Here is a 27,493-nt window from a genome sequence, read left to right as displayed (position 1 = left end):
TCTCTCTGAGTCCAGGGCGAAGAAAAATATTCTGTTGTTCGTTAGAAGCCGCCTAACGGTGTCTTTATCGGAAGAGCTCATTTTGCGAGCAAGTTCACATGATTCGACCGTCGTGGCAAATTAGTGAGTGTGACAAAAGAAACCTAAAATGAATCACAGAACAATAAGATATTAATCCGAAAAAATTGCTAAAAATTACCATATAATATACAGGAAATGAGCTTCTGCAGCTACTTCCAGGGATAATGCAGGTGACTATGTTGAGTTTATTTTTTGAGGACTTGGAAATCGCAAGAGCCTCTGGTCTGAACCCCCCAGCCCAGTTTCGTAATTAAAATCAACATGGGCCCAAAAATATGCCTGGATAATGCCTACTGTGGGCCTCCAGAGGTCTGGGCTGAGACACTTTGTCATGGAAACCCAATATCTTCTTCAATGTTTATTTTGGAAGTCTGATTTTCTGGCACAGCACGAAGGTCATTGCAGAGGCCAGCCGCTTAAATGAGCGGACTTCTTGGGGGATATGTTCTTGATTGGATGTATTTCTGTCTCGCTCTCTGTTGGGAACAAATGCTGGAGAGTCTAACGTGTCCCGTTTTGGACTTACCTGGTGAACCATGAGGGCTTCGACCTATTATCGGCATGAAACGTCACAAACATCAAACTGGATCGTCGCGCTCTACAAAGAACACGCAACAGAAATAATAGCTGCAAGGACATTTTTAATGTGGTTCTAGTGGAAAACAGAACTAGCCTCTCTGTGCCCTCTACACCCTCAGCTGCTCATCCTTTCCTCACATTTTCTTTCGGTCTTCCTTTCTCTCTCTCCTGCTCCCCGTCTCTCACACTCCCAAAGCAGGAAGAACCCAATTACAGAGATATCGGGCCCATACTGAAAACGTGATAGCCTGTGAAATGTCTTTGGCGTCACGCAGAGACGATATTTGTCCCGCCCCAGTGCAAACAGGATGCTGTGTGTAGGAGAGCAACGCGAGATAAAAACAGTCAACAGCAAGCGGGAAAGACAAAAAACAAACAATTTAAAACAAAAAAACAAAACAAAACCGCAATCGAGGGGATAGATGACGATCAAGGTGGGATGGATCAAATGTATTTGAACCGGCGACCCGGAGACGATCGCTTATTGTCCCAAAACTAGAGAATCAACAGAATAGTGAAATTCTCACACAGGAAGTACAAGGCCACACCGCCACCTGAAGGAAACCAAACTTTTACCACTCACTATGTGCTCGCTTTTCTCCTTCTCCTCCTCCTCTTAACCATTTCCTGTCACTTCCTTGCTTTATGCTAGCTCAAAATGACTTGTAAGCGAGAGGGCCACGCAGCGAACAGCGACGTCGTCATTTATACCAGGAAATAAAGGTTTGTTAGAATGGATCAAGATACCGATTTACAAGACCTGATTACAGGACTGTTGTGTCTCGGGACAAATTAATCCTCATAAACCATCAGTGATGAACTTTGAAAAGCATAATGTACTTAACCAGTCACTTACTGTTATTTATTATCTCGTTAAAACACCAAACAACATTCGAAACCTGTTTCAATATTATGCTTTCTGGCTGAATAAACACAAGGACGGAAGAAATACAAACTACGCACTCAATATTAAATTAAATTTGAAGAGTCGTGTGTAATTTGCAAATGTGCAGCGACATGACAGGACAACTCAGAAAAAAAAAAAAAAAAATCTTTCTCAATCCTCTTCACACATTTCCGTGCAGATGCCTCCAGAGATGGGAGGCATCCGAGTAAACTTTTCAAAGCGGGAGAAAGTAGAGCAGGCTTTTTCATGTCGAATCTGTGACAGCCCGATTCTGTCTCTTGCTCTCTTCCGCTTCTAAATTATGCACAAGTTTCCAAGTGTGTCCGATTTTGCGGCTCAAGGAGCTGAGCTTATGAACGGAGACGGTTTTGGTTGTGCCGCCGCATGTTTCCTCAGAAACAGTGACCAATGAGCGTCTCCTCACTTCTGAATATATTTCGGGAGTTTTGGATTAGGTTACTGTGATATGAAATGATGGTCAGAGCTGTATTGTGTCGAGGTAGTCTACATAGCACTACTAAGGGCTACAGCTAAGATCAGGTCATATGAAATTGCTAGTTCTAAAGGACCAGAATAAATGGATAGATTTTATTTCAAATGCCAATGTTTTTGTCAAACCAGCAGTTATGAATCCTTTTTTTTTTTTTTTTTTTATTTAGAATGAGAGAAAAAAAAAAAAAACATCCCTCGATTTACATCTTTTCATTATTATTTCCACCACGCGTCCTTGCCGTAACCAAACCGAAGGTGCAGGCATTGTGATCGGGTCCGTCCTGTGAAAACACTTCTTTTCCTGGCCTCTACCCAGTACCAGCAGTCAGGAAAATAAGGGGTACACTCGTGTTTTTTCCCTCCACAATCTTCACCTCACAAAGGCTCCATTTCTGTCTCCAGAGGAACAGAAGGAAACTGCGCTTTGCACAATGATTTTGGTTTAAATCCAGTGATTTTAAGTGTTATCACTAAACCTAAGTGATGAAAAGTCAAGTAAATATGGCACTACTAGTTGGATGTGGTTTGATACCTAGTTTTTTTTTTAAATGTTTTTAGAGAGCCTCTATAATATTTAACCCCCCCCCCCAAATTAATCTCAACTTAAACTGTTTTTTGAATATTACTATTATTCCCATCCGTGTTACTTATTTTACATAGTTTGTTACATTTCAGTGTTTTCATGCAGTCGTATGTTTCTAACCTTGAAGCCAAGCGTGGATGTGTCAAAGAATGTGGTTACGTCCTGGGAGGAGAGGCTGCTCACTGTCACATGTTGCAAAAAAAAAAAAAAACAAACCAAGACTTCCCTGGCTCAAATCGTTCATAAATGTCAACATAGCAATGTCATTACTTTAATGACATCACTATATTTGGCACTCTACTATTTGTCTCCAAGAGACAACCATATAAACACTTGGCTTACACCTCACACCATTGCTTTTTGAAAAGAAAATACATTTAATCAGCATTTTCTTTAGAATTTCTAGAAAGCCAACAGCCAGTTAAACAGAGTGCTAATTTAAAGAACTCCTAATTATATGAGAAAATGAAAGGTTAAACTACCTTTTGACCGTTTTCTCTGAATTCAATAACATTTCAATTCATAAATCAATCAATAAATAAATAAGCAACCGGTGGAAACTGGATATTGTTTCAACATTCCTCAGGATCTTAATCCTAAATCCCAAATCCAGTGTAATCCTGATAACAAAAGTGCCTTTCTTTTTGACCGCAGGGTCTTTAGCTGCCATATTTACCTTCCTCACCTCGTGTCTCCACCTTGGTCCTGGACAAAGAAAAGTGACGCTAATTATTCAGCGGTTAACTGATGACATCCCAGCCAAATGTTTACACACTGTGTGTATCACTTTACACATGACCTTGAAGACTGCCATGTTTAAGTCAGAAGTTTCTTTTTTAATTTTTTTTGCCGCACGTCACATAAAAATACTCGCGTAATTATCGCAGCCATCCAGATGTGCAAAACTCAAAACTCTGACCAGCAGCTGACATGTTGTTATTGTTTTTTTTTTTTCCAAGCAAAATAGACTCAGAGGGATCAGTATGTTTTTGTCAGTGGCGACGGTAATTTTTGGGTAAAGAATTAGCAGGGTTATCGCCCTCGTAAATATCGTGGAAATACTAGGGTGCCTGATAATGACGGTTAGTCTGCAGTTTAACTCCTGCTTCTGCTCCTTTTGTTGGACTGTCATGGCAGGAGAATAGTAAGCCGGAGGATTACCCTTCAGCGCTGCATCTGGCCAGGCTTCTAAATCGCAGGTGGAATGCATTGTCGGCTTGTAAAAATAAAAAGTCGGTTGGTTTTCATCGTGGACGCCTCAATTGATCCCGTGGTGTTTAGAATCCGGGGTATTTTCATCGCTTTCAAATTTTCCACGTAAGGCCAGAGGCTTCCGCGGTGTTTTTCTATACAGATGACTGCGTGAATGAGCCACTCTACTTAGCGTGACAGCAAACAGGCCTCTTAAACTTCTCACTAGATCCTTAAATTACATGATGTCAGGGAGAACATTGCTTATTCTATTAAGCTCCAGGTGCAGGTAAAAGTTGAGTACTTAATTCTTTTCAAAGAAATTCCACACTCAATCTGGTGTGACACTCTGCCTTTCGCTGCCCGCAAATTTATTCACTAAAACCCTGGAAAAGGTTTGTTTAGGGATACTCACATATATTTTGAATTGCCAACGGGGAAGGGTTTAGGAAAGCAAAAAAATAATCAAAAATCTGGGTTTGAAAAGAAAATTGTTCAAAGTCCATGGGTTAATGTTTCTAACACAAAGGAGGTTGACAGGCCACATCTGTAATACATGAAACTAATAGGATAAAATGAACATTTCCTGTAGTTTTACTTATACATCATGCTTTTTTGACAGCAGCAATATCAGTTTTACAAGATGAGTCCTAAACGACCAGTTTATACGACACTATGTGTGTTTTCTTTGCATTTAACAGTGGATGGAAAGAGTTTTGTTGACAAAGTTAGAATGCAGAGCAGCAGAAAGCTGTTTTAAGACCCATTCTAGGTGTGATTAGAGGTGCTGCAGTCAGAGAAATAGACTGGATGTCAAAATTATGTAGTACAGTCAAACCGCATATTTTGCCGTCCCCTCAACCAGTTTTTAATACTGAAAATGAATTGATTCAAATTCTGCTGAGAGTTTTGGGTCTTGTCACTGAGGATGCAATAGAATATTTTCCCATTCATAACACCATCTTGTCTGCTGGACACAACCCAAGCAGTGGATCTTACCACACAGAGCGAGACAGAGCTATTACGCTTCTGAAGTATTTACATGACTGGTAAAATCTGATATAATTATCTGCCATAAATTCACCATTTAGAACTCAACAAACCTGGCGTGTCATTTTTTTTTTCTCTCTCGGTAAAACATGTCCTAGTTTTGTGAAGAGCAATATGCCTTATACACTTTTATTCTCTCTCATGTAGACAAAACTGGTTTAAAATTCATTAAATTAAGATCCTTTAGCTGGTCATATCAAGAGACAGGGGCATCAAACGGCAGGATATAGAGCTGGATGTGTCTCATCACCTGTATTTAGTCAGAAGTGAAGTGCTAACCTGTTGGAAACCTGTTCGATGTTTTTTGTCAACCAAACGCAGTGGGGGTTTGTTTAACAGTTAGCATGTGTTAGCAGCCACATTGGAGAGCCTGTAATTATGGCATACATGTCTGCTCAAGTCTACTGGATGTGTGATGCATTCTCAAACTCAGCTGATTTTACCACTAAAAGGCCCTTTTTAGATGATATAGAAATCCAAATTGCAATAACTTCAGTTATGAAAAAGAATAAAACAAACAAATATTGGATTGAAAAAAAAGTGTCCACTTTCCAATGCATATTTAGTGAACTATATGAAACTCCCAAAGCAGTTGGCACATTGATTCTTAACTAAAAGGGGGAATTGCTAAATTTTTACGTTAACATTTTTGAAAAAAAAAAACCACACCTGTCTTTATGTTTGGAAAACCTGTTTCTGAACTCTCGTTTACACTGAAGACATAATTTCACATACCTGAGGGTGTTTCAGAACTGGATGGTGTCCAGGTTTTGACACCTTTCTCAAATCTTACAGCACAATGTGGTGAAATTTGCCGATTGTTCTCTTGACAAGCCAGTAACCTCGTGTTGTCTTAACACAAGGTGCCTAGCATACTCACCCGCTGTGTGAAAGCGGTAGCTCGAGCTACATCCGACTAGATTCTTGGGATTTCATTGTTTTTGAACTGTCGTGTTTTTTTCTTCCCCTAAAACTGACAGTTCTAGAATAATCACATGGGAATTGCCATTATAAACAATTACTATCTGTCTGGCCAAAATTGTATTTTGAGATTGGCATAGTGTCATGTCCAGTTAAAAGAAAATCTGCATTTCTAAGCCAGTCCAAGTATTTTTTGTTGGCCTTTAAAACTGGGATGCTGACTTGTCATGTGACTTTTACTGGCCATATCATTATTTCACTGTGTACTAGAAGCGCAAGGCGAAGATAGCTTTATTAGCAATGACTCTTACGGCGGTTCAAGTAACTCCCATTTGCTTCCACCGTACCTTCAGTCTCATTTAGCAGTCAGTTCTATGAGTTGTTAAAATGATGTTTAACTGGTTGCTTGTGCTCCAGAGTTAAGAAATGGCCCCAATGAAATGAAATCTCCATTTAAACAACCGATATGACCAAACCGCCCAATACCTGCTGTACATAATGCACGCTATCAATTGCAGTCTTGTCCTCCAGTCTTGTATAAAAAACCCTTCTTTTCATTTCATTTAATTATCATTTAAAAAGCCTGCACAGTTTGCACAACTTCATTCTTTGCTAATTTCTATTATGATATAAAGCAGGGGTGTCAAACTCATTTTGGTCCGGGGGCCACATCCGGCCTTATTCGATGTTAAGGGTTCCGGACCAGTAAAATAATTTCTTAGAAGTAACAGTAAGTCCAAATTTTTTCTTTGTTTTAGTGTAAAGGAGGTAAACAGGTAAATTATAAAAATCTTTATATTGAAAAATTAGTATTAAAAAAGAATTGATGAAATTACACCCTAAAAATATTGTTGAGTTAAAAGAGAAAATATTGTCAGGGTGGGGAAATTTGCCACAAGAATGTATTACAAAACTGATTGGTAGCATGTATAAGAGGAAGTATAATGTTTACAAGGCTAATGGTGACTATTCTGATTATTAAATCAATCTTTTTAATTTTGCAGTTTTTTTTTTTTGCTATCGCGTTTGTGTTTCTTATAACATACTTTTAACAATGTCACTAGATGTTTTGTCATCAAAAAATCATTTTGTTTTCAAATTTTGAAGCAAAAAATGCATAGCAAAGTTACTTTTTCATTATTTTTCTTGCCCTTTTTTAATTTTGTTAAACCCACTGTATAAAACACAGTAGCACAAAGATTTGATTTCAGACAGGGGGCCACAAAATATTGTTCCGAGGGCCGCGATCGGCCCGCGGGCCGTGAGTTCGAGATCCCTGATATAAAGAGTATGATACAGGATAAAGGATCCAGCCAAGTTTTGCTGGTTGACTCCTCACCAAAGAGGCACGGTGCATCATATTGTTGAGTAACACACGGCAGAGGTGTGAGTGGGAGAGCCCACACTACTCTGATAGTAATGCTCTGTCGGTTGCTGGCTCCCTTTTTAAGTCTATTGCGCAACGCAGACACCTCTCAGGAGGGAGTGCTTTTACCCTGAGAGATCATTTTACAGAGAGATGCTCCAAATGTTGACAACTTTAGCCCTGCCTCGTATCATCCAATCAAGAAGTTGTGTGAGCTTCTGAATGGCAGAGAATCCCGCCATCGAAAGCCGTGAGGCGGAAGGGTTTCAAACTACACGGTTGTGTCGAAAGTGTAATTTCCTGCTTTGTGATGACACTTCGATCTGCACAAATCTGCGCTCTATTGCATCGTCTATTTACCGGTAAAGGGATATGTGCGCTTGCCGTTATTCTGATATTTTCGTGTCGGCTCCAGAAATGCGATTTTGTTTATACTCTGCACACGACTGTTTTCACTACAGTGTTTCAGTTTTTTGCTCTCCAAATACAGTAAGGGATTATCAGGGCAGGGTGACGTCTGAAATCTGTTTTGGTCCAATATTCCCTATTTTTGTGTGTGTGTGTGGGAGGAATGGAGATCTGGCTGTGGTAAAACACGCAAACCTACTAGCTGGAAGGACGAGCCAGAACTTGTGTTGCAAGGGGTCCTCTTGAATTCAATACGATGAGTCATGATTTGATTTGATGTTGATTGTAATTCCAGTCAGTTTGATACTTTATGTGATCAGTCAATGTCAATAACTGACTCTATTTCCTACTTACTGCTATTTGTGGTATCTGTGTTATTGATCTTTTTATCCTGTATGAAACAAAGGAACAGTTCCAGAAAATATAGGCGGTAATGCATAATTATAACAAAAAAGTGTACCGTAAGAGAAAGAGCTCATTATTTGGCACCCATTAGAATTGTAATGTTATTGCATTGTAGTAACATGCGATCGGGTCACATGATGAAATACAGCGGCGATGCTGCGACTGAAATTCTGCGTTTACTCAAATGACAGTAGGAGTTGCTTTCGGTAGATGATTTTAATACAATCACGATGTTTACGTCAGTATTTCTGTGGAATTTTCGTTATTCGTAGGAAACATTTTGATTCTTTTATGAGGACGATTCCTTCCTCCTACCCACTTGTCTGATTTTAAAACTTAAAAGTTACTGCAGGATTTAGCCCTTCTAATTCTGATGTAGAGGCGGGGGTGGGGCTTCAGTCACTTTAAGACAAGCATTACTCCTCCGTTCTGTCATACTTTTTCCTCCACAAGGGTAAAGGCATGTCTCAAGAGCAAGGCGGCCGTCATTTCTCAGTGTGGGCGCGCTCTAATGAATCCCATAATGAGCCAGTTTGATGTGGAGATGCATAAAACACTGCAGGGACACACCTCCGCCATCACATCGGGCGCCAACCTGTTCTAGGACGCCGGGGCGGCCGATAGAACCATTCCCCCGCCGACTCTCCAGCTGCTCTCCTTCCTCCCTCAGTCGATGGCCTCCATCGCGGTGGGGTATTTTTAGACGGCAACCCCCCATCCACACCCCACCACCTGAAAGCCAATAACCTCCTTTCGAGCCGTCGGCACACATAACACACGCTCCCCATGCGCAGGAGTTACGCCGCAATTGTCAGAAAACACAGTCTCTGACCTGAATCCAACCCCCCCTCCAATCAAATTCCCTCATCTATATTTTGGGGCTATCATTTAGGCTGTTTCAATTGGAAATAAATGGCTAATATTAACAGTACTGAAGGAGTTGAGTTTGGAGTGCGAAAACAGGATTGTCGGGAATTTGAAAGCATCATCTTGGCTTTTCACCGGCGAGAGACATTAAATCTGCCCTTGAATTAACGTCTCTCACTCATGTATTTCTTGTTTCTGAAAGACAAATGAAGTGTTTTATACTTGAAAAACAAACAAGGAAGACAAAGCTTTAAGTTTGTCTGCTCAAATAGGTCCTCACCCAGTGAGTGCTTGAAAGGCTGCATTCATTCCAACAAGTTCACCAGCTATTTGACATTTTTTTGTAATTTTCATATTTGCCATCCTTTGGAAAATATTTGAAAGAATACCACAACACATACATTTTGTCTGCTGCATGCGTGTGTGTGTGTGTGTGTGTGTGTGTGTATATATGTCCATAAAGGATTCTTGAGAGAATTGTTGAAAGAAGTGTAATATATATATGTATAATATATATCTATCTACATATATGTGTATGTATGTATGTATGTATGTGTGTGTGTATATATACATATACATATATATATGTATATGTATGTATATATATGTATTATGTATGTGTATGTATGTATGTATGTATGTACACACACACACACACACACACATATATATATATATATATATACATATATATATGCCTTTGCAGGCTTACTTGAATCATCTCTGGCCTATGCATCGAACACAGTGTGCAAAATGCATTTGAATCCTTGCCCATTGTTCCTGTCATTTAGTAATTGGAGAACAAAAGTGAATAAAAGTCGGTTTTGTGGATTAAAGTTCATCATAGAACATATAAAATAACAATCAGATTAAAGGGCAGGATACGCCTGGCAGATACGCCGCCCTCTCTATTTGCGTAGTTGCATTTGAAATGAATAAATCACAGATTACATGTTGACCTCTTCACCTGCAGTATTTCATTAATTGTTTCATTAGTTGTTTCATATGCATCTGTTATCATCCTCAGCTTTACCATTATCATCTTAGAAGCTTACTCCTGAATCAAAATAAGACCTCATTTGAACCTCTATCCTTTACCCCACTATATGACACTTAAAGTTCATTACTGCTTGTTGACTTGACTTGAACTTTGCTGACTTTCCAGACTGTACAGTTAAGTACGGCGGCAGCACATCACTTTGCAGCTAAGGTTTACTTTTACACCTCAGCGGAAAGGAAACCAGCTATATACGTGCATTAGCACCGGGGAACCGAAAACTATCTTTCCCCGAAATGTATTCAGTGCTATTTATCAATTTAACGTGGCCTGCTTAGTTTTATGTTTACATGAAAATAGAGAAGAATTGTTGTGAAAGATCCATCACGGCAGTTTGGTAAGATAAACTCTGTGCTATAGTATAAGTATATTAGCTAATGAGAACGTTTTTTTTTTTTTTGTTTTTATCAAAAATTATCCCTTAAAGCTGGTTAAGATGTTACCCATGTAAAATTAATTACTGCTATGACACATACAACTTGCATTGTATTAGAGAGATCTGGTTTAGAGACATAAGGCTCTTTACCTTGGCTTGAAACATCAGATGCAGCTATTGTTTTTTTATTTTTTATTTTATTTCTTTAGACGCATGTGTGTCTGGTACTTGTGCCAGGTGTAACCAAGCAACCGTTTCTTTTTTAAGATTCCTCATCTCAGCTCTCTTCAATTATGGAGGTTGCGTGCTATGCAGAGCAAAGTTTTTCTTAAACCGTGTTCCTCTTACCTCATGCTAGCTTCTCCGGTCTACCAGTGGGAGAGCTGGGTGCTCACTCTGGGTGGGATGAAATGAAATATCCTGCAGTGGGGAAAATGATCACTGAGCATGCTTTGCAGATCGGTAAATCCAGATAATAATATTGATGTTAAGGTGGGGACCAAAAGGAAACGGTGTGATTTTTGCTCAGTGAAAGTAGGCAGGAAAGAAGTGAAAAACTCATCTGGCGACAATGTGTTCCAGTAGATCGCTGCAGGGGTCTTTTTACAGGACTGCCCTTTGACGTAGTTTCTCTTTAAAATCCCGACTCCCAAAGGGTGAATTCTTTTAACCCTTTCAGGCAAAGATATAAGTCATCGAATCGCCACGAGGCGAAGGACTCGGGGTCGCGACCTCGGCTCACAACTGGTGGCTCAACCTCCCTCTGCAGCCCAGCGCTGGCCCGGCGCTGGAATCATAAAAATGACGACCGGTCACGAACATCCAAAATTCCTACCGGTTTGTGGTATGAAAATAATGCCTGTAAAAAGAAAATTCTCACGGAGGGTGTTAAAACAAACCACAAAAAGCTAAAATGAACTCATGGATGTAAAACCAAGGGGAAGAGTGAAACTATACATCTGTTGTTTTTTTCCTTTTTCCAGAAAAGAATAAATCATGGAAAACAAACAGGAAATGTTTTCCAGTCAAACCACGTCATTGTCTTCAGTTCTATTCAGTAATGCGGTGTTTAATTTATTGAAATACAAACCATCAAACAAACATGTAGTCTTATTCTATATGTATACATTCTATAGGTACCAACTGAACTTTGTAATATTATACTCTTGTTTTTTATATATATTTTGCTTTTTTTTTGTCTTTTTCCCAGTGTGTACAGAGGTCACGGGAGCTCCTCTAGTTTCAAAAGCAAGGCGTTTCATAAATGTGCTTTGAATGCGTGAACATCGGATGGGTTTTGCGTGCAACCCTTAAAGATTGACAAGGTTTATGGGTCATTCCTGTCAGTTAGGCAACCCTAACAGAGCAGCTTTGTGCAGACCTAGTTGTTTAAATTTTAAGCTTCGCTGAAGCGCATGTGTATTTGAAACACCATTTTTTTTCTTTTTCTGACGCTCAATGTCACCTACATGGACTGAGGAGAAAAGCCATGAAAACTCAGCATGCTTCTTTTACAACTGGAATTCTAAATTGCCTATTCTAAAAAACCCAAGCGGGGCTTCATTTCCCCCAAGCCGCCTGGAAAGTAGGCCATCGACTGACAAACGCAGGAATGGGAAAGACGGCGTGGAGAAGTAGGTGAGCTAAAGGTGCCAGAGGAGGAAGAGGTGGTGTGTATTGCGGAGAGGCAAGGGAGGGTCTATTTTTACTACTCCGTCTGTGCAGCCCCACTTTCTAATTAACTGCAAATTAACTTCTGCTAAGTTGAGGGGTGGTGGCAGCAGGCCATCGCTGCAGATATAGTTCAGCGACGCCAAATCTCAGTTCGAGCTCCCTTCCTCTATTAGCCTTCTCTCATTCTCTCTCTCTCCTGGGATGGGGCCTCTGAGCGCCTGCCCCGTCCCCCCAGCCTCCCTGGCAACACCAACATCTGCTCCCTAGGATGACAGAGACCAGAGCAGAGAAAGCCTACATTTGAGCCCTCTATAAACCGCTGGATGCATTTCTAACAAGCTTCAGTAGCTGACATCTTTCCGCCTAGTGGATCTGGGACAACTAGTACTTGTTTAGAAAGTTGTCAGCTGGATAGATTTATGCCCTTATTACCAAGGTCACCAACCTGTTGGTCTGCTGTGCTGCACAGTTGTACACTATTTCCAAAGAAAAGGGCGCAGTGGTTAGCACTTCTGGCTCACAGCAGGAATGTCCCGGGTTCGGTTCTGACACGGCAAAGTTTGCATGTTCGTAACCGTCTGTGGGTTTCCTCCACGATCCAAAAAACATGCGGTTGGTCCATCGGCAACCTTAAATTGCCCAGGCATCTATATAAGGGAGTGGATGGTTGTATGTCTCTACGAGTGGCCCTGCGAGCGTCTAGCGATCTGTCTGGAGTGAATGTTTCCTCTCGCCCAACCGGGGACAGTGTTCAAGCCCCACACAGTGACCCTGACTTCAGGAAAAGTAATATAGATAATTAATGAAAGTGAATTTTCAATCTGTGTTGGAGGGTGATTCATAAAAAGAAACTTTGAAAATACAAGGAACATAGCTGTCTCTCTGTGTCTTGATCCATAAAAACAACCAGTACCTAAAAGAATAATATGATTATTATTTGAGTGGACGCACTTTCACGTGGCGTTATCAGGATCCAAACTTCAACTTTGCGATTCACGAAAACACACGCAATTACGGTGAAATGGCAGCGACCAGCAGCCAGATATTAAGGTGGAAATTTGAAGGCTTTCTGTTCTTCTGTGTGCCTTGTTTCTGTCTCACTCCTTTTCCTCGGCTTCATCCATGTGACTAATGACAAGGTCCAGTGCTTATGTCCTTATATAGCCCTCTGCTCGGCGTGATCTGGCTGTGGCTGGGACAATGGCGTGCGCAACCACACTCCCGCTAGGTTTTGGAAATTATCGGCGCCCCTTGTAATGTCACTGTATCCCAGATAATTATCTATTTACATGTCGTTCTAGTTGTAGTAGTAGCTTGCGATATCAGTGGGGCAATCAGGTGGGCTATTTTTATCTATTTCTATTTTTATGTGATCTTATCTGGACAAATGGACTTGATTCCAGTTTGTTAAAGCACACTGTGACATTGATTCTTTCACTAATGTGTAGGGGATGTGTGGTATTTTGGAGAAAGTGTTTCTTCCCTAAAGGTAAATTCAGGTCATGAAGATGGCAGAAGGCAATTAGTGTGTCTCCTATTTTGTGGCAGCCCCCCCGCTTTTAGCCTAGTTTCGGTTGTCTACTCTGAGTGCAGAGTAGCAGGTGCTGCAGGCAGAACTGATTAGTAAACACATATTCATATAAATATGTACGTATAGTAACTCACACATTAAGCTCCACTAAGTCTGTCGTATCAGAATGGCTGAAATTGTACATGATGACTTACAGAGGCTACAAAAAAAAAAGGTTCGTCTATTGCGTGACGTTCACAGCAGGTTCAGGTCGGTCCGAAAAAACGTTATGATGCGCATGTACACAAAGCAGCAATCGGTATTTGCGCTTTGTTTGGTCGCTCCTGTGCAGGGCAGGTAGCCGGGAGTGTATACAGTCATTCATTTAGCAAAAACAATAACACAACTTAGTGTTGTGGAGGATTAGTCATCGCATGCTTCAACAATTTATCATAATTAGAAAAGACCAAGGGGTTTCTCTGGAAATATGATTCAGCAGTATTTTGCACGTCACATGACATAGATGAAGGTGCACTAGATTGAAGCTGAGAAGATGCACTTCATCACCTGATTAACTTGACTATCATGCACCCTAAATTGCTCCTTGGAATTAATAGAGTTAATGAAAATAATCAATAGTCAACCAATTTTCTTATTTCTATAGCACTTAGAGAAACATTTCTGCCCTTTTAATTATTACGATGACAACTGAGTTCTTCGCTCCTGATTTCACCAATAGCCTACATGCTTTTGACGTTCTTCACAGAGGATTTTGGACGTGTCCAAGTGTCGTTGAGTAAGACGCTAAACAGGGAAGGGTTAAATGCAGCGGTCGAATTTCAAATGTGTACAACAATAAAGGTTTTTTTTTTTCTTTCTATTCTTCGCAAGAGGTGAGGCGAGGTACGTCACCGCTGCAGTAACTGACCTCCTGCGTTGTGTATCCACAGGTGTAGCAGATATAGATAAAAATGCGTTGATGCTTTTCTCAATCAGGCACGCTATTTGTTAAAATTCAACACCCTCCCTGGAGATGAGTGATGCCGGCCCTCGATGTTCTTTTTGAAATAAAACCTGCTCACTGTCAATTAGAAATGACAGTTATTATTGTTAATGTGTCCCTTTTTTCGTACAGTGGATATAGTTGTCATGGCGATGAGCTGTTTGTTGTGCTTTGTGCTGTGATGACGTCCAAGGATACTGCACCTACTTTAGTAATATATTAAGACCTTTTTATAGTTACCAACAGAGCTGGCAGATCTCTTGTGTATTCTTATTATAGGCAAGTCTTGTTAGGACAAACTTCCCAGCACACACACAAGCGCGGGTTCTCACACACACACACACACACACACACACACACGCACATCAGTCATCAGGCGTAGTTATCGACATAGGGAGATCTCTCCTTAAATGGTAGACGGCCCTGGGCCCTGTCTCTTTTTCCTCTGCAGAAACCAAATGAAGTCCAGGTCTGGGAATAGCCTTTTAAAGAGGGGAGAGAGGCAGGGAAGGAGGGAGGGAGGGAGGGAATGGCAGATATAGAGCAAAATAAGGCAAGTAAAATCGTAAGAGGTTTGTTGATGCCCCATTGAACATGTCTGGTTACCGTTGAAAGAAGTACGTGGTAATGAGATGCAAATATTAAATAAACACGTGTCTTCCATACGAAGCACTGATGTACAAAAGGGTGTCCCTGCTTTGTTTGTTTTTTTTTTTTTATGTCAAATATCAGAGCTCTTTTCATAGTTGTTATGTATGTGAGAAAAGTCCGACGGTGGTCAGGTGATCCACCTGTGTCATGAACAAATGAAAAGAATCAGATAATACTATAAATGAATGATCTTTAATAATGTGAGTACTGAATGTCTCCTTTTTTTCTCTCTTCTTGCAGCCGGAAAATCTACAGAAAACATGGCTGAGGGAGTTTTACCAGGTAAGATAAATGTAAACAGGATTGTTTTAAACTAACCAGTAACACACAGATGGAGTTTAGGATTACCAAAAAATCATCTGAGTTACTTTCTAGTTTTTCGTTCTGGTTACCTTTGTTCAATTGACAAGACTTTCATAATAATTAGTGTTCATTTTTATTTATTCGTAACAAGCAACCCAAACAGGCATTGTAAGATGAACAAAAATGAAGGCATTTAACCAAAATGAGTTCCCACAACTAAACCTGAGCAACAGAAAAAAGGATCAAAGGGTGTGTAACTTTGTAATACTGTTTGTTTCAACTGAATGGTTGATTTTTGAATTGCTATCGGATCACCGTTGCAAAAAAAAAAACAGGACTTCAGTACTGATAATGCTGGATGTGGAGGGAAAAAAAAAGTTTTGTTTAATTTTACCAACTAAAAGGTTTCTTGTCTCTCTCTGAAATGGTGAGCTATCTAGCTCATGTCATTTTTGAAAGTGGTTTTACAAAGTCAAAGCAACCATAACTGAAGACACTGTTTGTTATGCCACAAGACGAACAGATAAGCAGACACATAGCTGGTGTGAAGATGTGCTAGACAAGATGTTACTGATAACTGAAGGACTTTAGACGATAGGGACTTTGGCCTCAAAGGAAAAAAAAAAAGCTGAATTGAAAAAAAAAAAAAAAAGGATTTTATTATCTAATTTTTTTTTTAATATAAAAATACAACAAATTTTACCATTTTAACTTGTGTTGTAATCAGTAAATTAATTCCATCCAATACAGCCAATCAAACAGTCTGTAGCTCAAGGTGCAACATGGGACTGCTACCACGGCGACTCCTTCCCCAATATCTTCTTCCTGTTGGTAAATGAAATTGCTAAAACATTTTAATTTGAGCGCTCAAGCACTTTTCAAAGAAACATCTCTCCTCATAATGAAACCATCCTCTCTGGTAAATCTTTAAAAGTGCAGCAGACTAATGTTCAGTCGGGCAACTGGGATCGTACTCCCCTCACTCTCACCTCTCTAAATGCTGTAATTCCGTAAGCAAATGCTCGCGCTGAGTCGTATTTCATATCTTCCCTTTTCATCTACATAGGAACCCCTGAGTAACCGCAACTCTTTCCACTGAGGTGAGGGAAGCGAAGTGGCTCTTTAATTCAGTGCCGCTGAAAATGAGAGATGGAGACGGAAAGAGCAGAACGACAGTAGCTAGTTTTGAAATGGAGCTAAACAGATGGGGGGGTTGGGCTCAGAACATACATATATTTTGTAAGTTTTCAGCAGTGATCCATCCACAGGTCTCATTGATTTTCATAGATTTCAGCCCTTATGTTGCACTCCAGGCACTTCAGCTTTCATATGTATTTATACACATATATACATCTATCTTGCTTATACATGCTTGATTCGGACTGTTGCCTTTCCTAAAACTGTTGACTTGAGATGAAGATCAGAAATTAAACATTTTGAAACGATTATGAATGCTCTATTTGTGCAAGAAATAATTTTAATAAAGCTATGTTATCATTATTAAAGCTAAAAATTATCTTCCCTGCTAGCTGTATGGTTATAGACGCTCAGAAAAAGCCCTAAAATGTGCATGGGATTATCTGAGATAACCTTAAATTATGTATGAAATAATTGGATCAAAGTTATTATTGAATTGAAAAAAATAGACAATGTTTGTTATGTTAAAACGCAAACCGGTTGGGTATCGGATGTCACGGCTCAGTAGACCTCATTTCGGGGTCCAGACCTGAACATTTTGAGATGCCGTGAACCACAAGATATGGCACAGCGGTTCACGCAATACTTAACGTGGAGAGTTTTGGCAGTCGTTCTATGATCTGCCATCACCACAACTTGACCACTGAAAGAGAGACTAGGCATAATGCTGTACAAATATCTTGGCAGGCGGAACAGAAGCCAAAGACTCAGCAGGTGTTGAAATATCATGGATGAAAAGTAATGAGTTGCAATAGCGACTGCCAAACCAAGAACGAAGCTGCATGACTTCAAGTTGTGTTCGCATAAGTTATTTAGCAAAATAGCCGTGACACCAGCTAACTACTGTCTTACACACACTTGGCTGTGTGGGATGAATTCATTTCATCAGTTCCTATTGTTATTGTAAGGCAAGTATGGATTGTAAATATAGTGCAGGATCAATTAACTAAAGAATTTTAAATTGAAGACATTTAAGGATGACCATTATCCAACCTCTGTTGGTGTAAATGAAGAGACATATTTAAAGATAAAAAAAAAAAAAAGGGAAAGAAACAGGAAATGGCATCGAAAAGACTGCAAGGCAGATAATCAGACCCCTAAGGGGAAGAACAATAAGGAAAAAGGAAAAGACACGGCCTTTCCACCAATCTCTGAATTCATCAGCGAAGGTAAACCTGATGTAATTCCGCAGACGTCTTTCCACACGACTTCATGTTGAACAGCCCGATTGGGGATTTTGCCCCTGTGACCGTAGCCCCTGCAGTGCTATCCATCAGAGCACGTCGATGTAATACAATGCTCCCTTTTTCCCGGCAGCACGACACACGTGCAGCTTCAGCGAAGGAGTTTATCGTAAAAGAAACAATGCAGGCTTTAAGGAGACACTCGAGGTTCGGCCATGTTTGACCAGGCGGTTCGAGCAGTGCACCAGCAGCTCGACTCTGTCCGGACGTTTTGTGACCCAGACACGCATTTTCCAGTCATGACAGCAACATCCTGAGTCGCAAAGCTTGCTGTTCCACCAGTGAATAACACTTCAGTGTAGAACTACTCAAGTGAAGGTGCCCAGTTGTTGTGAAAGCTGAGGGGAAACTCACTTCAGCTCATGCCATTGACCAGCATCGCAGGGTTTCCTTTGTAGACGCCTGATGCTTCAAATTATAGAGGGGCATGAAACTTTTTCCACTAATAGAGTGAAGCTAACACCCCTATGTGAAGAAACCAAGCCCTTACAAATATATGACTGGCTGAACACCAATTTACACACATTTTTCAGCTGTGGCCAAGTTCTCAGAACACACAAACACTTACAAGAGGGAACGTTTTTGTTTCAGCGCCGGTGTACTCAAGGATACCTTGCGTGCTGTAAACAGCGCGGCAGCGAAGGAGTCAAGGCTACAATAATGCTTTTTCTAATGTTCCCTTTTTTAAAATACTGTAGTTGTAATGTGATATTTTGTACACAAAGGAAAGTAAATTAAAAAAATACTGTCCTGACTTTCTGATAAAGATAGCGGTGATATTGTAATGGTAATGATTGAAAATTATCTTAACCTCAAGTAACTTGCCCTTAACAATTGTCTTGTCACTAGTGTTGTATTCTTAATCTCTGTCCTTCTCATGGATTTGTAAAACAACACCTCAAGCACAGTACAAATTTCTAACATAACAACAATTACAACTACTAATAACTGCAATTTTATTGCTGTCAGAATGTTCGACCTCAAGACTGTACAACAACACTGTCAAGTCACCTTTCCGCATGTTGCCCTAAGGAAACACAAATTCTTACCTCCATGCGTATTATTGTGGTTCTCACACGTCCAGGAAAATCTGGGAAACGGTTGGGACCAACTTTCCGGTCATGGAAAACACACAAATGAGAGAGAGAGGGGAAAAAAAAGCAACATATGGAAAATCTTGGGAAATTATTTAAACAGTCTCATGTTTCCTATCGGCGCTCCCACAATGGATAACATCGACATCTGAAAGAGTTATGTAACGAATCAGATAAACATTAGTTAAGGGAGTAGAGCTGTGATGATTTTGTCTGTGGAGGTTCTCAGTCATGCAGGTCTTGGGGAATTCTGGTCGAAATTTTCTCGTTATGGCAACCGGATTTGAATTTCTTCACTTGAAGGCTTCCCAGATTTCGACAAGAATTTGATGATTGCATCGACATTGATTTTCTTATAGTGATTTTAAAACATGGCCGAAGTGGCCAGTACTTCAAGTAATGTAAATAACGTCATTACAAATTGTAAATTTGTATTGGTATTAGTAACTGCCTGCTGTTTCTGTTATTCCTGCGAAAGTTGATGGTCACTGGCAAGTGATTCTACGAAAAGGGACAACAGTTAGGTTGTATATTCGCAATTGCATTAAAGAAATGCTTTTTTTTTTTTTATCTGATTGAGTGATTTGAATACTTAAACACAATATAATGGACATCACTAGCCCTCCTGTCATTAATAATGCCGCATATTTTTTCACCTGGCATCCAACATTTTGTTAAAACCAGCTACTTTTCTTTCCTGAAAATGTAAACCGCCTTGAAAATGATATTTACAAAAGGGCGAGCTTTACGGTACCTTTGGACAACATGACGATGAGATGCCTTTGCAATTCCACGACATTACTAGACGGACTTCAAGAATCCCTTCGCTCTTGAGAAATATTTCTCATTGGTAGGAATAATTTCACAGTTTCGATAAGTGTGACACCCTCATGCGTGGATTAGGAAACCGAATAAAGGAATTGCCTTGCAACAATGCAAATGTTCTGATTGGGGATACCCAGAAACTGTGAGTACGGGATCCATCATTTGGGCCCAGATATGCTCCACATCTTTGACTTACTTCAATAAAGAAGATCCTGTAAAAGGGTAAGCAGTTCTAGTTTATAAAAGTCTAAAGATTACAATCATAATGTTCAATCATAATTCAATCCAGGTGGAAGTGGTGAAAGTCACAAGTGTTCTCGCTTTGGCCGATGAACCTGGATGGTCGAGGGTTTTGTTTTTTTTTTTTTTTTTTTTTTTTTTGCATTATGTGACACTTTTGATACTTACTTTGATTTATGATTTCAAATATCCCAAACTTCCAGTTTCAGTGGATGTTATGACCTTTAAAAAAAATCTAAAATTAAACCACATGGAAGATCTTTCATAGTTCCATAATGTGATAATCTTGGATTTTTTTTTTTTTTATTTCAACATTTCCTCAGGACACACCAAATAAAGGCAACTTTATGTCACATTTCCTTGGAAGTACCGTAATTTCCGGACTATTTAGCGCACCTCAATATAAGCCTCAACGGCTAGCCGATCGCTATCTTGGGCTTCCTCCTGCGCCCTAAAACCGTCAAAGTCGTCTTCTGCGGTGTCGGAGTTGAACAGACTCAGAATTTCATCGGTCTGATGTGACGAAAATGTTTTCGCAGCGTCAAGCACGTCACCAAAACAGTCCATACATTAGCTGTATCATTTTTTAAGCGAAAAAAAAAGTTGCAGCTTATCGTCCGGAAATTACGGTAATACAGTGACTGTCCTTCTCAAAAATGTCCAGCTGTGCACAGTTTGGTGTAGCGGGTACAGGGATAGGGGGATTTGCCATTTCCCCGTAATTTCATAGGCGAAGATCTCATGTTCCTTAATGTCTTTCGTGGGAGAGAGGTGTGCCCCAGTGTGGAGCAGGCCTGTAGCCTCATGCCAGCCCTTTGCCGCTGCTGGCTGACGTAATGGAAAAATGCATCAGACTCTGAACTCGTGCGGCGCAGCGGGGAAGAGTCAGCGGCGATGATTCGAGCTAACGGCAATCAGCCGCGCAGCGTAAGACCCTTCCCCTCCCCCGCATAAACAATAACGTCTGCCAACGGTCAGCCTGTTTTAGTTACAGTCATACAACTATGATTTGATTTTTTTTTTTTCGATAAATGTCAGGAAAGCATATTTTGTGTCAATGCAGCGTGGTGTCTTCTGATTTCAGTGTACTGGGCAAGAATCCAAAGACAGCCTCACACAGGAAATGCTGGTCCCACACCCATAAGAGTGAATTAGTCTTGATACTTTTATAATAAAGCTAATTTTTCTGTCATAATGAAATCTTTGACTCCCGAATTCACAGCAGCCCCGCATGCACTGGTATTACAAGCGAATTGTAGCTGTAAGGAGCAAATGAGGAAAGAGCTGTTTGCGTTTGGAAGTGGCGGTAATCCACTGCAACTATTTAACTATTATCTATTAAAAAAAAAAAAAAAAAATGAAGTCTGGCTACAGCAGATCACATTGAGCAAGGTTCCATTCTGTGCTTAGTTTTTGTTAACTGTATCTTAATATGCAGTGCGTTATCTGTGTGTATTCTACCGGCTGTAGATTTTTCCATTTAGACATTGAAGTGAACATGGAATTGTTTGCAGAAATGAAAATATTTATTTTATGACACACCTTAACACCGACCAGCTCAGCGTGTTTGTACCTGTTTCGGTAATACCCGCCACCGTGCTCTCCGCTGTTAGCCTCCTGCCGCTGTTGTCTGTTTCATTTTATCCTTTTTTTTTTTTTTTTTTTTTTTGGCAATTTGACTGGGTTGAACTCCAAGTTTTTTTTCCTCAACAAGCCTGGAACAGCTAAGACAAACTGTTCACTTTAGTTTACTAGGCGGATCGGAGCAAATTGATTTGCGGCGAGTGCAGTTCTCCGACCGTGACAATGTGATCCCATCCCATAATAGGAAAGTACTGAACTTAATGTGTTCTAAACTGCTGTGACATAGAAAGTGAAAAACAGTGAATCATAAATAAAACCTAAGTTCAGCAGTTAGACAGGGTTATGTTCCACACAATAGCAGTTCTTGTAAATTGTGTTAGTAAGTAAGCTGGACTTGAAAAAAACATCCTTCGGTGCATCCAGTCAGATCCTGCATCGGTATCTCTCTCATAATATTCCAGTCATTTTCACATAACCAAAGCAGGTTTATTTGCCTGCTACCAACCAATAGCTTGGCTCAAATGGGAGCCCGTCTCTGTTGCGGTTGTGTAAACCAAGCAGTTTGCATTCCCACCACAGCCTATCAAATAAGCACTTGGCCAATTTGCATCGGTAACTTCTCTGGGATGTCGCAGGCCAGCGACCTCGCTGGAACCACCTTATGGTGTTTAAGGGATTGTTTCCTGATGCTGTTGTAAAGAAGAAGAACTTCCCTTGAAAATGCATTTGGTTTCAGTTTGCAGCATGTAATTGTAAAAGAATACTGATATCCTTCTCATATAAAATAATTTCGTTTTAGCGAGGTAACGGCAGTTGCACATTCACAAGCAAACAAGAGTTTGCTTGTGAAAATCTACCTCTCAATAAGAACCATGAAATGGGACTCAGACTCCACTGAATAGTCCTCATCCAAGGTCTGCTGTCTATTAGATTATACACTATACGGCCAAAAGTATTCGCTCGCCCATCAAAATAAACCGAATCGGTGTTCCGGTCACTTCCATGGCCACGGGTGTCTAAGATCAAGCACCTGGGCACGCAGACTGTTTTTTCAAACGTTTGTGAAAGAATGGGTCGCTCTCAGGAGCTCAGTGAAGTCCAGCATCACTCTGTGATCGGATGCCACCTGCGCAACAAATCCAGTCGTGAAATTTCCTCGCTCGCAAATATTCCACAGTCAACTGTCAGCTGTATTATAAGAATGTGGAAGCGTTTGGGAACAACAGCAACTCAGGCCACGTAAACTGACAACGCGGAGTGAGCGGACGCCGAGGCGCATAGTGCGAAGAGGTCGCCAACTTTCTGCAGAGTCAATGGCTGCAGACCTCCAAACTTTATTTGGCCTTCGGATGATCTCAAGAACAGCGCGTGGAGAGCTTCACAGAATGGGTTTCCATGGCCGAGCAGCTGCATCCAAGCCACCCGTCAACAAGCGCAATGTAAAGCATCGGATGCAGTGGCGTAAAGCACGGCCGTTGGACTCTAGAGCAGTGGAGACCGCTTGCCAGCAGAACAGTACTTTTCTGACCGCATTGTGCCAAATGTGAAGTTCGGTGGAGGAAGGATTATGGTGCGGGGCTATTTTTCAGGAGCTCAGCTCGGCCTCTTAGTTCCAGTGAAAGGAACTCTGAAAGCTTCAGCATACCGAGACATTTTGGACAATTCCATGCTCCTGACTTTGTGGGAAGAGTTTGGAGCTGTTATAGCCGCAAAGGGTGGACATGTTGAACCCTATGGATTAGGAATTGGAGTTACTTATATTCATATGCAAATCAAGGCAGTTGAGCAATAATTTTGGCCATATAGTGTATCTGCACAGGAGACAATGTTGCCTCTCACAATGGTGCTTTGTGAGCTTTTGTCTTATTAGAAGATTGCTGAGCGCTGACCTCTCTTTTCGTCTTCTAAAGAGAAATAAGGAGTGAAAGTATCAATGAAGGCAAATTATCCTTGTTGAACTGAGAGGAGCAGTGGACGCACAGCGATCCCATCACCGTTAAGTCTGTCTCATCTGCATACGTGATGCAGACGCAAGGGCAAGAATATAACTCATGTTGGGAAATAAACATCACATTTGTCAGGAACACCGTCATGGCAGTACCACTGGACTCCGTTTGTGCGGTCCAGTGTTTTCTTACTCATTTATTAGTGATATTGTTCTCCTATTATTCACATTTAGGCGGCTAACAGTGTACCACAACATGGTTATAAAGATATAACAAAAATTCTTTTAGACAATAAAATGGATCAACAGTTAATCCAATTGTGACTGCCAGCTAAGGAAAATGTGGATTTCTCCGATGTCCAGAGGTCAGTATTAAAATGTTAAAACTGGTTTTGTGGTTGAGTTTACTGGATAAAGCGAAATTCAACTATCGGAAAGATCTTGAACGCGGGTGAAAAAACAAACAAACAACTAGAAGAGTTTTTTCTCGACTCAGAGTATTAAAGAATAAGCCTAGGTTTACCGGTGGAAGTGAAAAGAAACGGCACTGAACTTGCGCCTTTTTGCTCACTGCGACATGTTTAGCTCACGGCCGATGTTTGAGCTACTCTCATTTTGAGCTTCACAAATGTTTGCACAGCTTCTCCTCACTTTAACTGCGTTCCTCATTTTGGATTCATTGGAATTCGGCACGGCGGCGTAGCGGTTAGCGCTTCCGACTCACAGCACGAAGGACCTCGGTTTGATTCCGACAAGGAGACCTTTCCGTGTGGAGTTTCGCATGTTCATCTCGTGGGTTTCTTCTGGGTTTCCCGTTTCCCTCCCACAGTCCAAAAACACGCAGCAGATAAAATGAAAAAAAAAAAAAAAAAAAAAAAGGAAAATCGCCCTGAATGAATGAGCGGGTGAATGGTTGTAACCCAGTGAAGGAGCGGATTTCCTCTTGTATTTTCCATTTCATTTACAGATTGGACTTTATTTGCGATTCAGCTGTCATGTCAACCACAGCTTTTAATTAAACATTAAATTTGTTTATACTTTAATCAGGAGCTATGAGCCTATGAGCCTCCAGGTTTTTTTTTTTCCCCCGGAAACTTCCATTTGATGGAAGTGGCAGGTAGGACCTCATTGTTTCTCGCCACCGAACATCCAGTTGATGTTGAAAGCTGTGATCCAATACTGGATTTTTGGAGCAGACACAAATGGTATTTATGGTGTTAAAACATCAGTTGTAAATTGCAGTAGCTGACATGAGTAACATCTTTTTTTATTTTTTTTAATTTTTTTATTAGTTTTTATATCTGTTTAAGGGTTAAGAACAATCACTTGCAACGGACACAAGTTTAACATCTGAAAGCTGTCCAACAGACATAAGCCTACTTTGATGTCAAGGGGGCCGGATCAGTAAAATCATTACCTAGAAATGGCACTAAGTCCAAATTTTTCCTTTGATTTAGTGTAAAGGAGGTAAACAGGTGAATTAGAAAAATCTTTATATCTAATGAACTGTTATATTTAAATTAAAATATTATATGAACTGTTATATTATGTTAAAAATGAGTGTTAAAAAAGAATTGATGAAATTGCACCCTAAAAATATTGTTGAGTTAAAAGAGAGAATCTTTTCACTGTGGGAAAATTTGCCTCTCAACTCTATTAGAAAATTGATTGGTAGCATGTATAAGAGGAGGTATAATGTTTACAAGGCTATGGGGGTTATTAAATCAATGTTTTTAATTTAGCCTGTTTTTTTTGTTTTTGCTATCGTGTCTCTTCTTTTTATAGATATAAGAAAAGGAAAGAGCATTTTAACAATGTCACTCGATGTTTTTTCATCAAAAAATCATTTTGTTTTCAAACTTTGAAGCAAAAAATACATTGCAAAGTTACTTTTTCATTTTTTTCCCTTGCCTGTTTTTCTTTTTTTCCTGTATAAAATCCATGTGAGAAAAAAAAAAAACACGCTCGCCGCACTAACAGAAAGATTGATCCGAGGGCCGCGGGTCTAAGGCCCCTGCCCTAAGACGAGTGAATGTATGTATGTCTTTTTGTGGTCTTGTGATCTACTGGCGCTTTAGCTGCAAGATAAGCTGCATAGATAATGAAAGGATGGATCTAAAATCTTTTCATAAGCAGACATTCCCTGGTCTGCAGGACCTCGTAAGTAAAATTAACAGGCCAACGTACCTGTCGCAGTCCGGTTTTCCATCCTATTAGTCGAAATGGACTAGATGCCTGTTGCGCTGCATTGAATTAAGAGCTTATTACTAATGTTTCCCTATGTATCTCAAATTTTTCCTGCAGTTGCTGCAGCGAGAACCAAGAAATACTTTTCAAAAGACCCCTCCGGGCTATGTGTCCCACATTCGGAAGATGTTTGCTACCATCCCCGAGACCATGAGGGGGAATAAGCGGTGAATGTGATTCGAGTAGTTATTCACGGTGTTTTAATGTCCCCCCCCCCCCCCCCCCCCCCCCGTGGATTCAGCGTGCGCTAGTTTAACAAATATATCATTGAAGCCGATTGAAACCGTGGAATTTACGCATTATCGCGAAAATCAGGTCAGAGAGAAACGGAGAGAAGAGAGCAGCGGGGAAGAGAGGGTGAGAGGATCCCGCTTTCGGTGTCTGACATCCTTGCGAGGTTGAGAAATAGTCCCATATGGCCGCGCTCGGTTAGTCATGTCAGCACAGCCAGAGAGGCTTTTCTCTCCTCGGCCTCGGCAGCTGTCATTGTTTTGAAGATTGTTTCGGACACGCCGCTACCGTTGTCACCCTCCATAAAAGATTCTTTTATAGGTTCCGTATTTGATGTGTCAATGTTTTGGTCACCGCTGAAGTGTTAACAGAATTACCAGCAGATGGTGGCAAAAGTAATCGGTTACCGTCTCAGGCGCTTCTCCGCGCCGATGTGAGAGTAAGGTCAGCGGTTGGTTCTGTTTGTTTGTTTCGGGGCAGATACTGCTGCTGATTCTCACAATGAAATTACATTATATTACGTTACATTGCATTTGGCAGACGCTTTTATCCAAAGCAACTTACAATAGAGGACATAGGGACTGCAAATACACTTGCAAATACACGATGCACAGGAAATATACAGAACAGTAAGCTTGGGTTTGTGAGGGTTTTTTTTTTTTTTTTTTGACAGAGACACACAAACGTACACACACACACACACACTGCATAGCCTAACTTGCTGCCAACCTGATCTGGGGCATCAGCGCAGTAAAAAGTCCTGAAAGAGAAACGTTTTTTTACCCGGCTAAATTCCCACCTGGATACCGTCCGTTTGCTTAGGTTGAGTCGAATTTACGGTCCGGAAACATAAACAGAATGCAATCCGAAAACACAAGTACGCACAAGCAAGCATTGTGCGCGCACAAGTCACACGCATCGCATTCGATCCCGACATTAGCCCCTTCTCCTTGAGAGCGTGACCTCTTCCACTGAGAGCTGATGGGTCCACTAATCTTTCCAAGTTTGAGCCTGCTGTAGCCCCCTCATTCCTGGGTCAGCCCGGCTAAGTGACAGGCCATAGGTTGATGGAAAATCCATACTTCTATCGCCATACATTACTTTTATTTGATTGGGCCTGTAGTGAGGATAATGCAACGCCGCATATGGGGGAGGGGCTACGGAAATAGCAGATCTCTCGCGGTGGTCAAGAGACCGTTGGCGGCCCCCACCCTTCCGCTCACACGTGCGGCGACGCTGATGTATGGCCTTGGCTTGCCATCCATAGGCCAGACCTGTGAGTGCTGTAAATCACTCTGTCTTATTGATTTTCCATTAGAGGTCAGATTCCCTGAACACTGACGTGGTGCTCGCAAACACCTCGCCATGTGGAAGTGGGAATTTTTAAACAGACACGCTGCCATACGCAGATACTGCATCCGCTTATGCCGCTTTCAATATCAGAATTATCATAGATTATTTT

The 27,493-nt window shown here is 40.8% G+C and overlaps 1 protein-coding gene across 1 annotated transcript in view; it reads left to right on the top strand.

Annotated features, from left to right (window-relative positions):
- inpp5a (inositol polyphosphate-5-phosphatase A) overlaps positions 1–27,493 on the top strand; it is a 143,831-nt gene that overhangs the window by 18,505 nt on the left and 97,833 nt on the right. Inside the window, 1 exon segment of the mRNA XM_086164633.1 lies at positions 15,362–15,403. Coding sequence (XP_086020759.1) covers positions 15,362–15,403 — 42 coding nt within the window.

The sequence above is a fragment of the Fistularia commersonii genome, chromosome 2 (assembly GCF_037954325.1).
Source record: "Fistularia commersonii isolate RoL2024-O1a breed Wild chromosome 2, RoL_Fcom_v1.0, whole genome shotgun sequence".
Taxonomy (NCBI): domain Eukaryota; kingdom Metazoa; phylum Chordata; class Actinopteri; order Syngnathiformes; family Fistulariidae; genus Fistularia; species Fistularia commersonii.
Note: the sequence above shows the minus strand (reverse complement) of the source record. Positions and strands in the feature narration are given on the sequence as shown.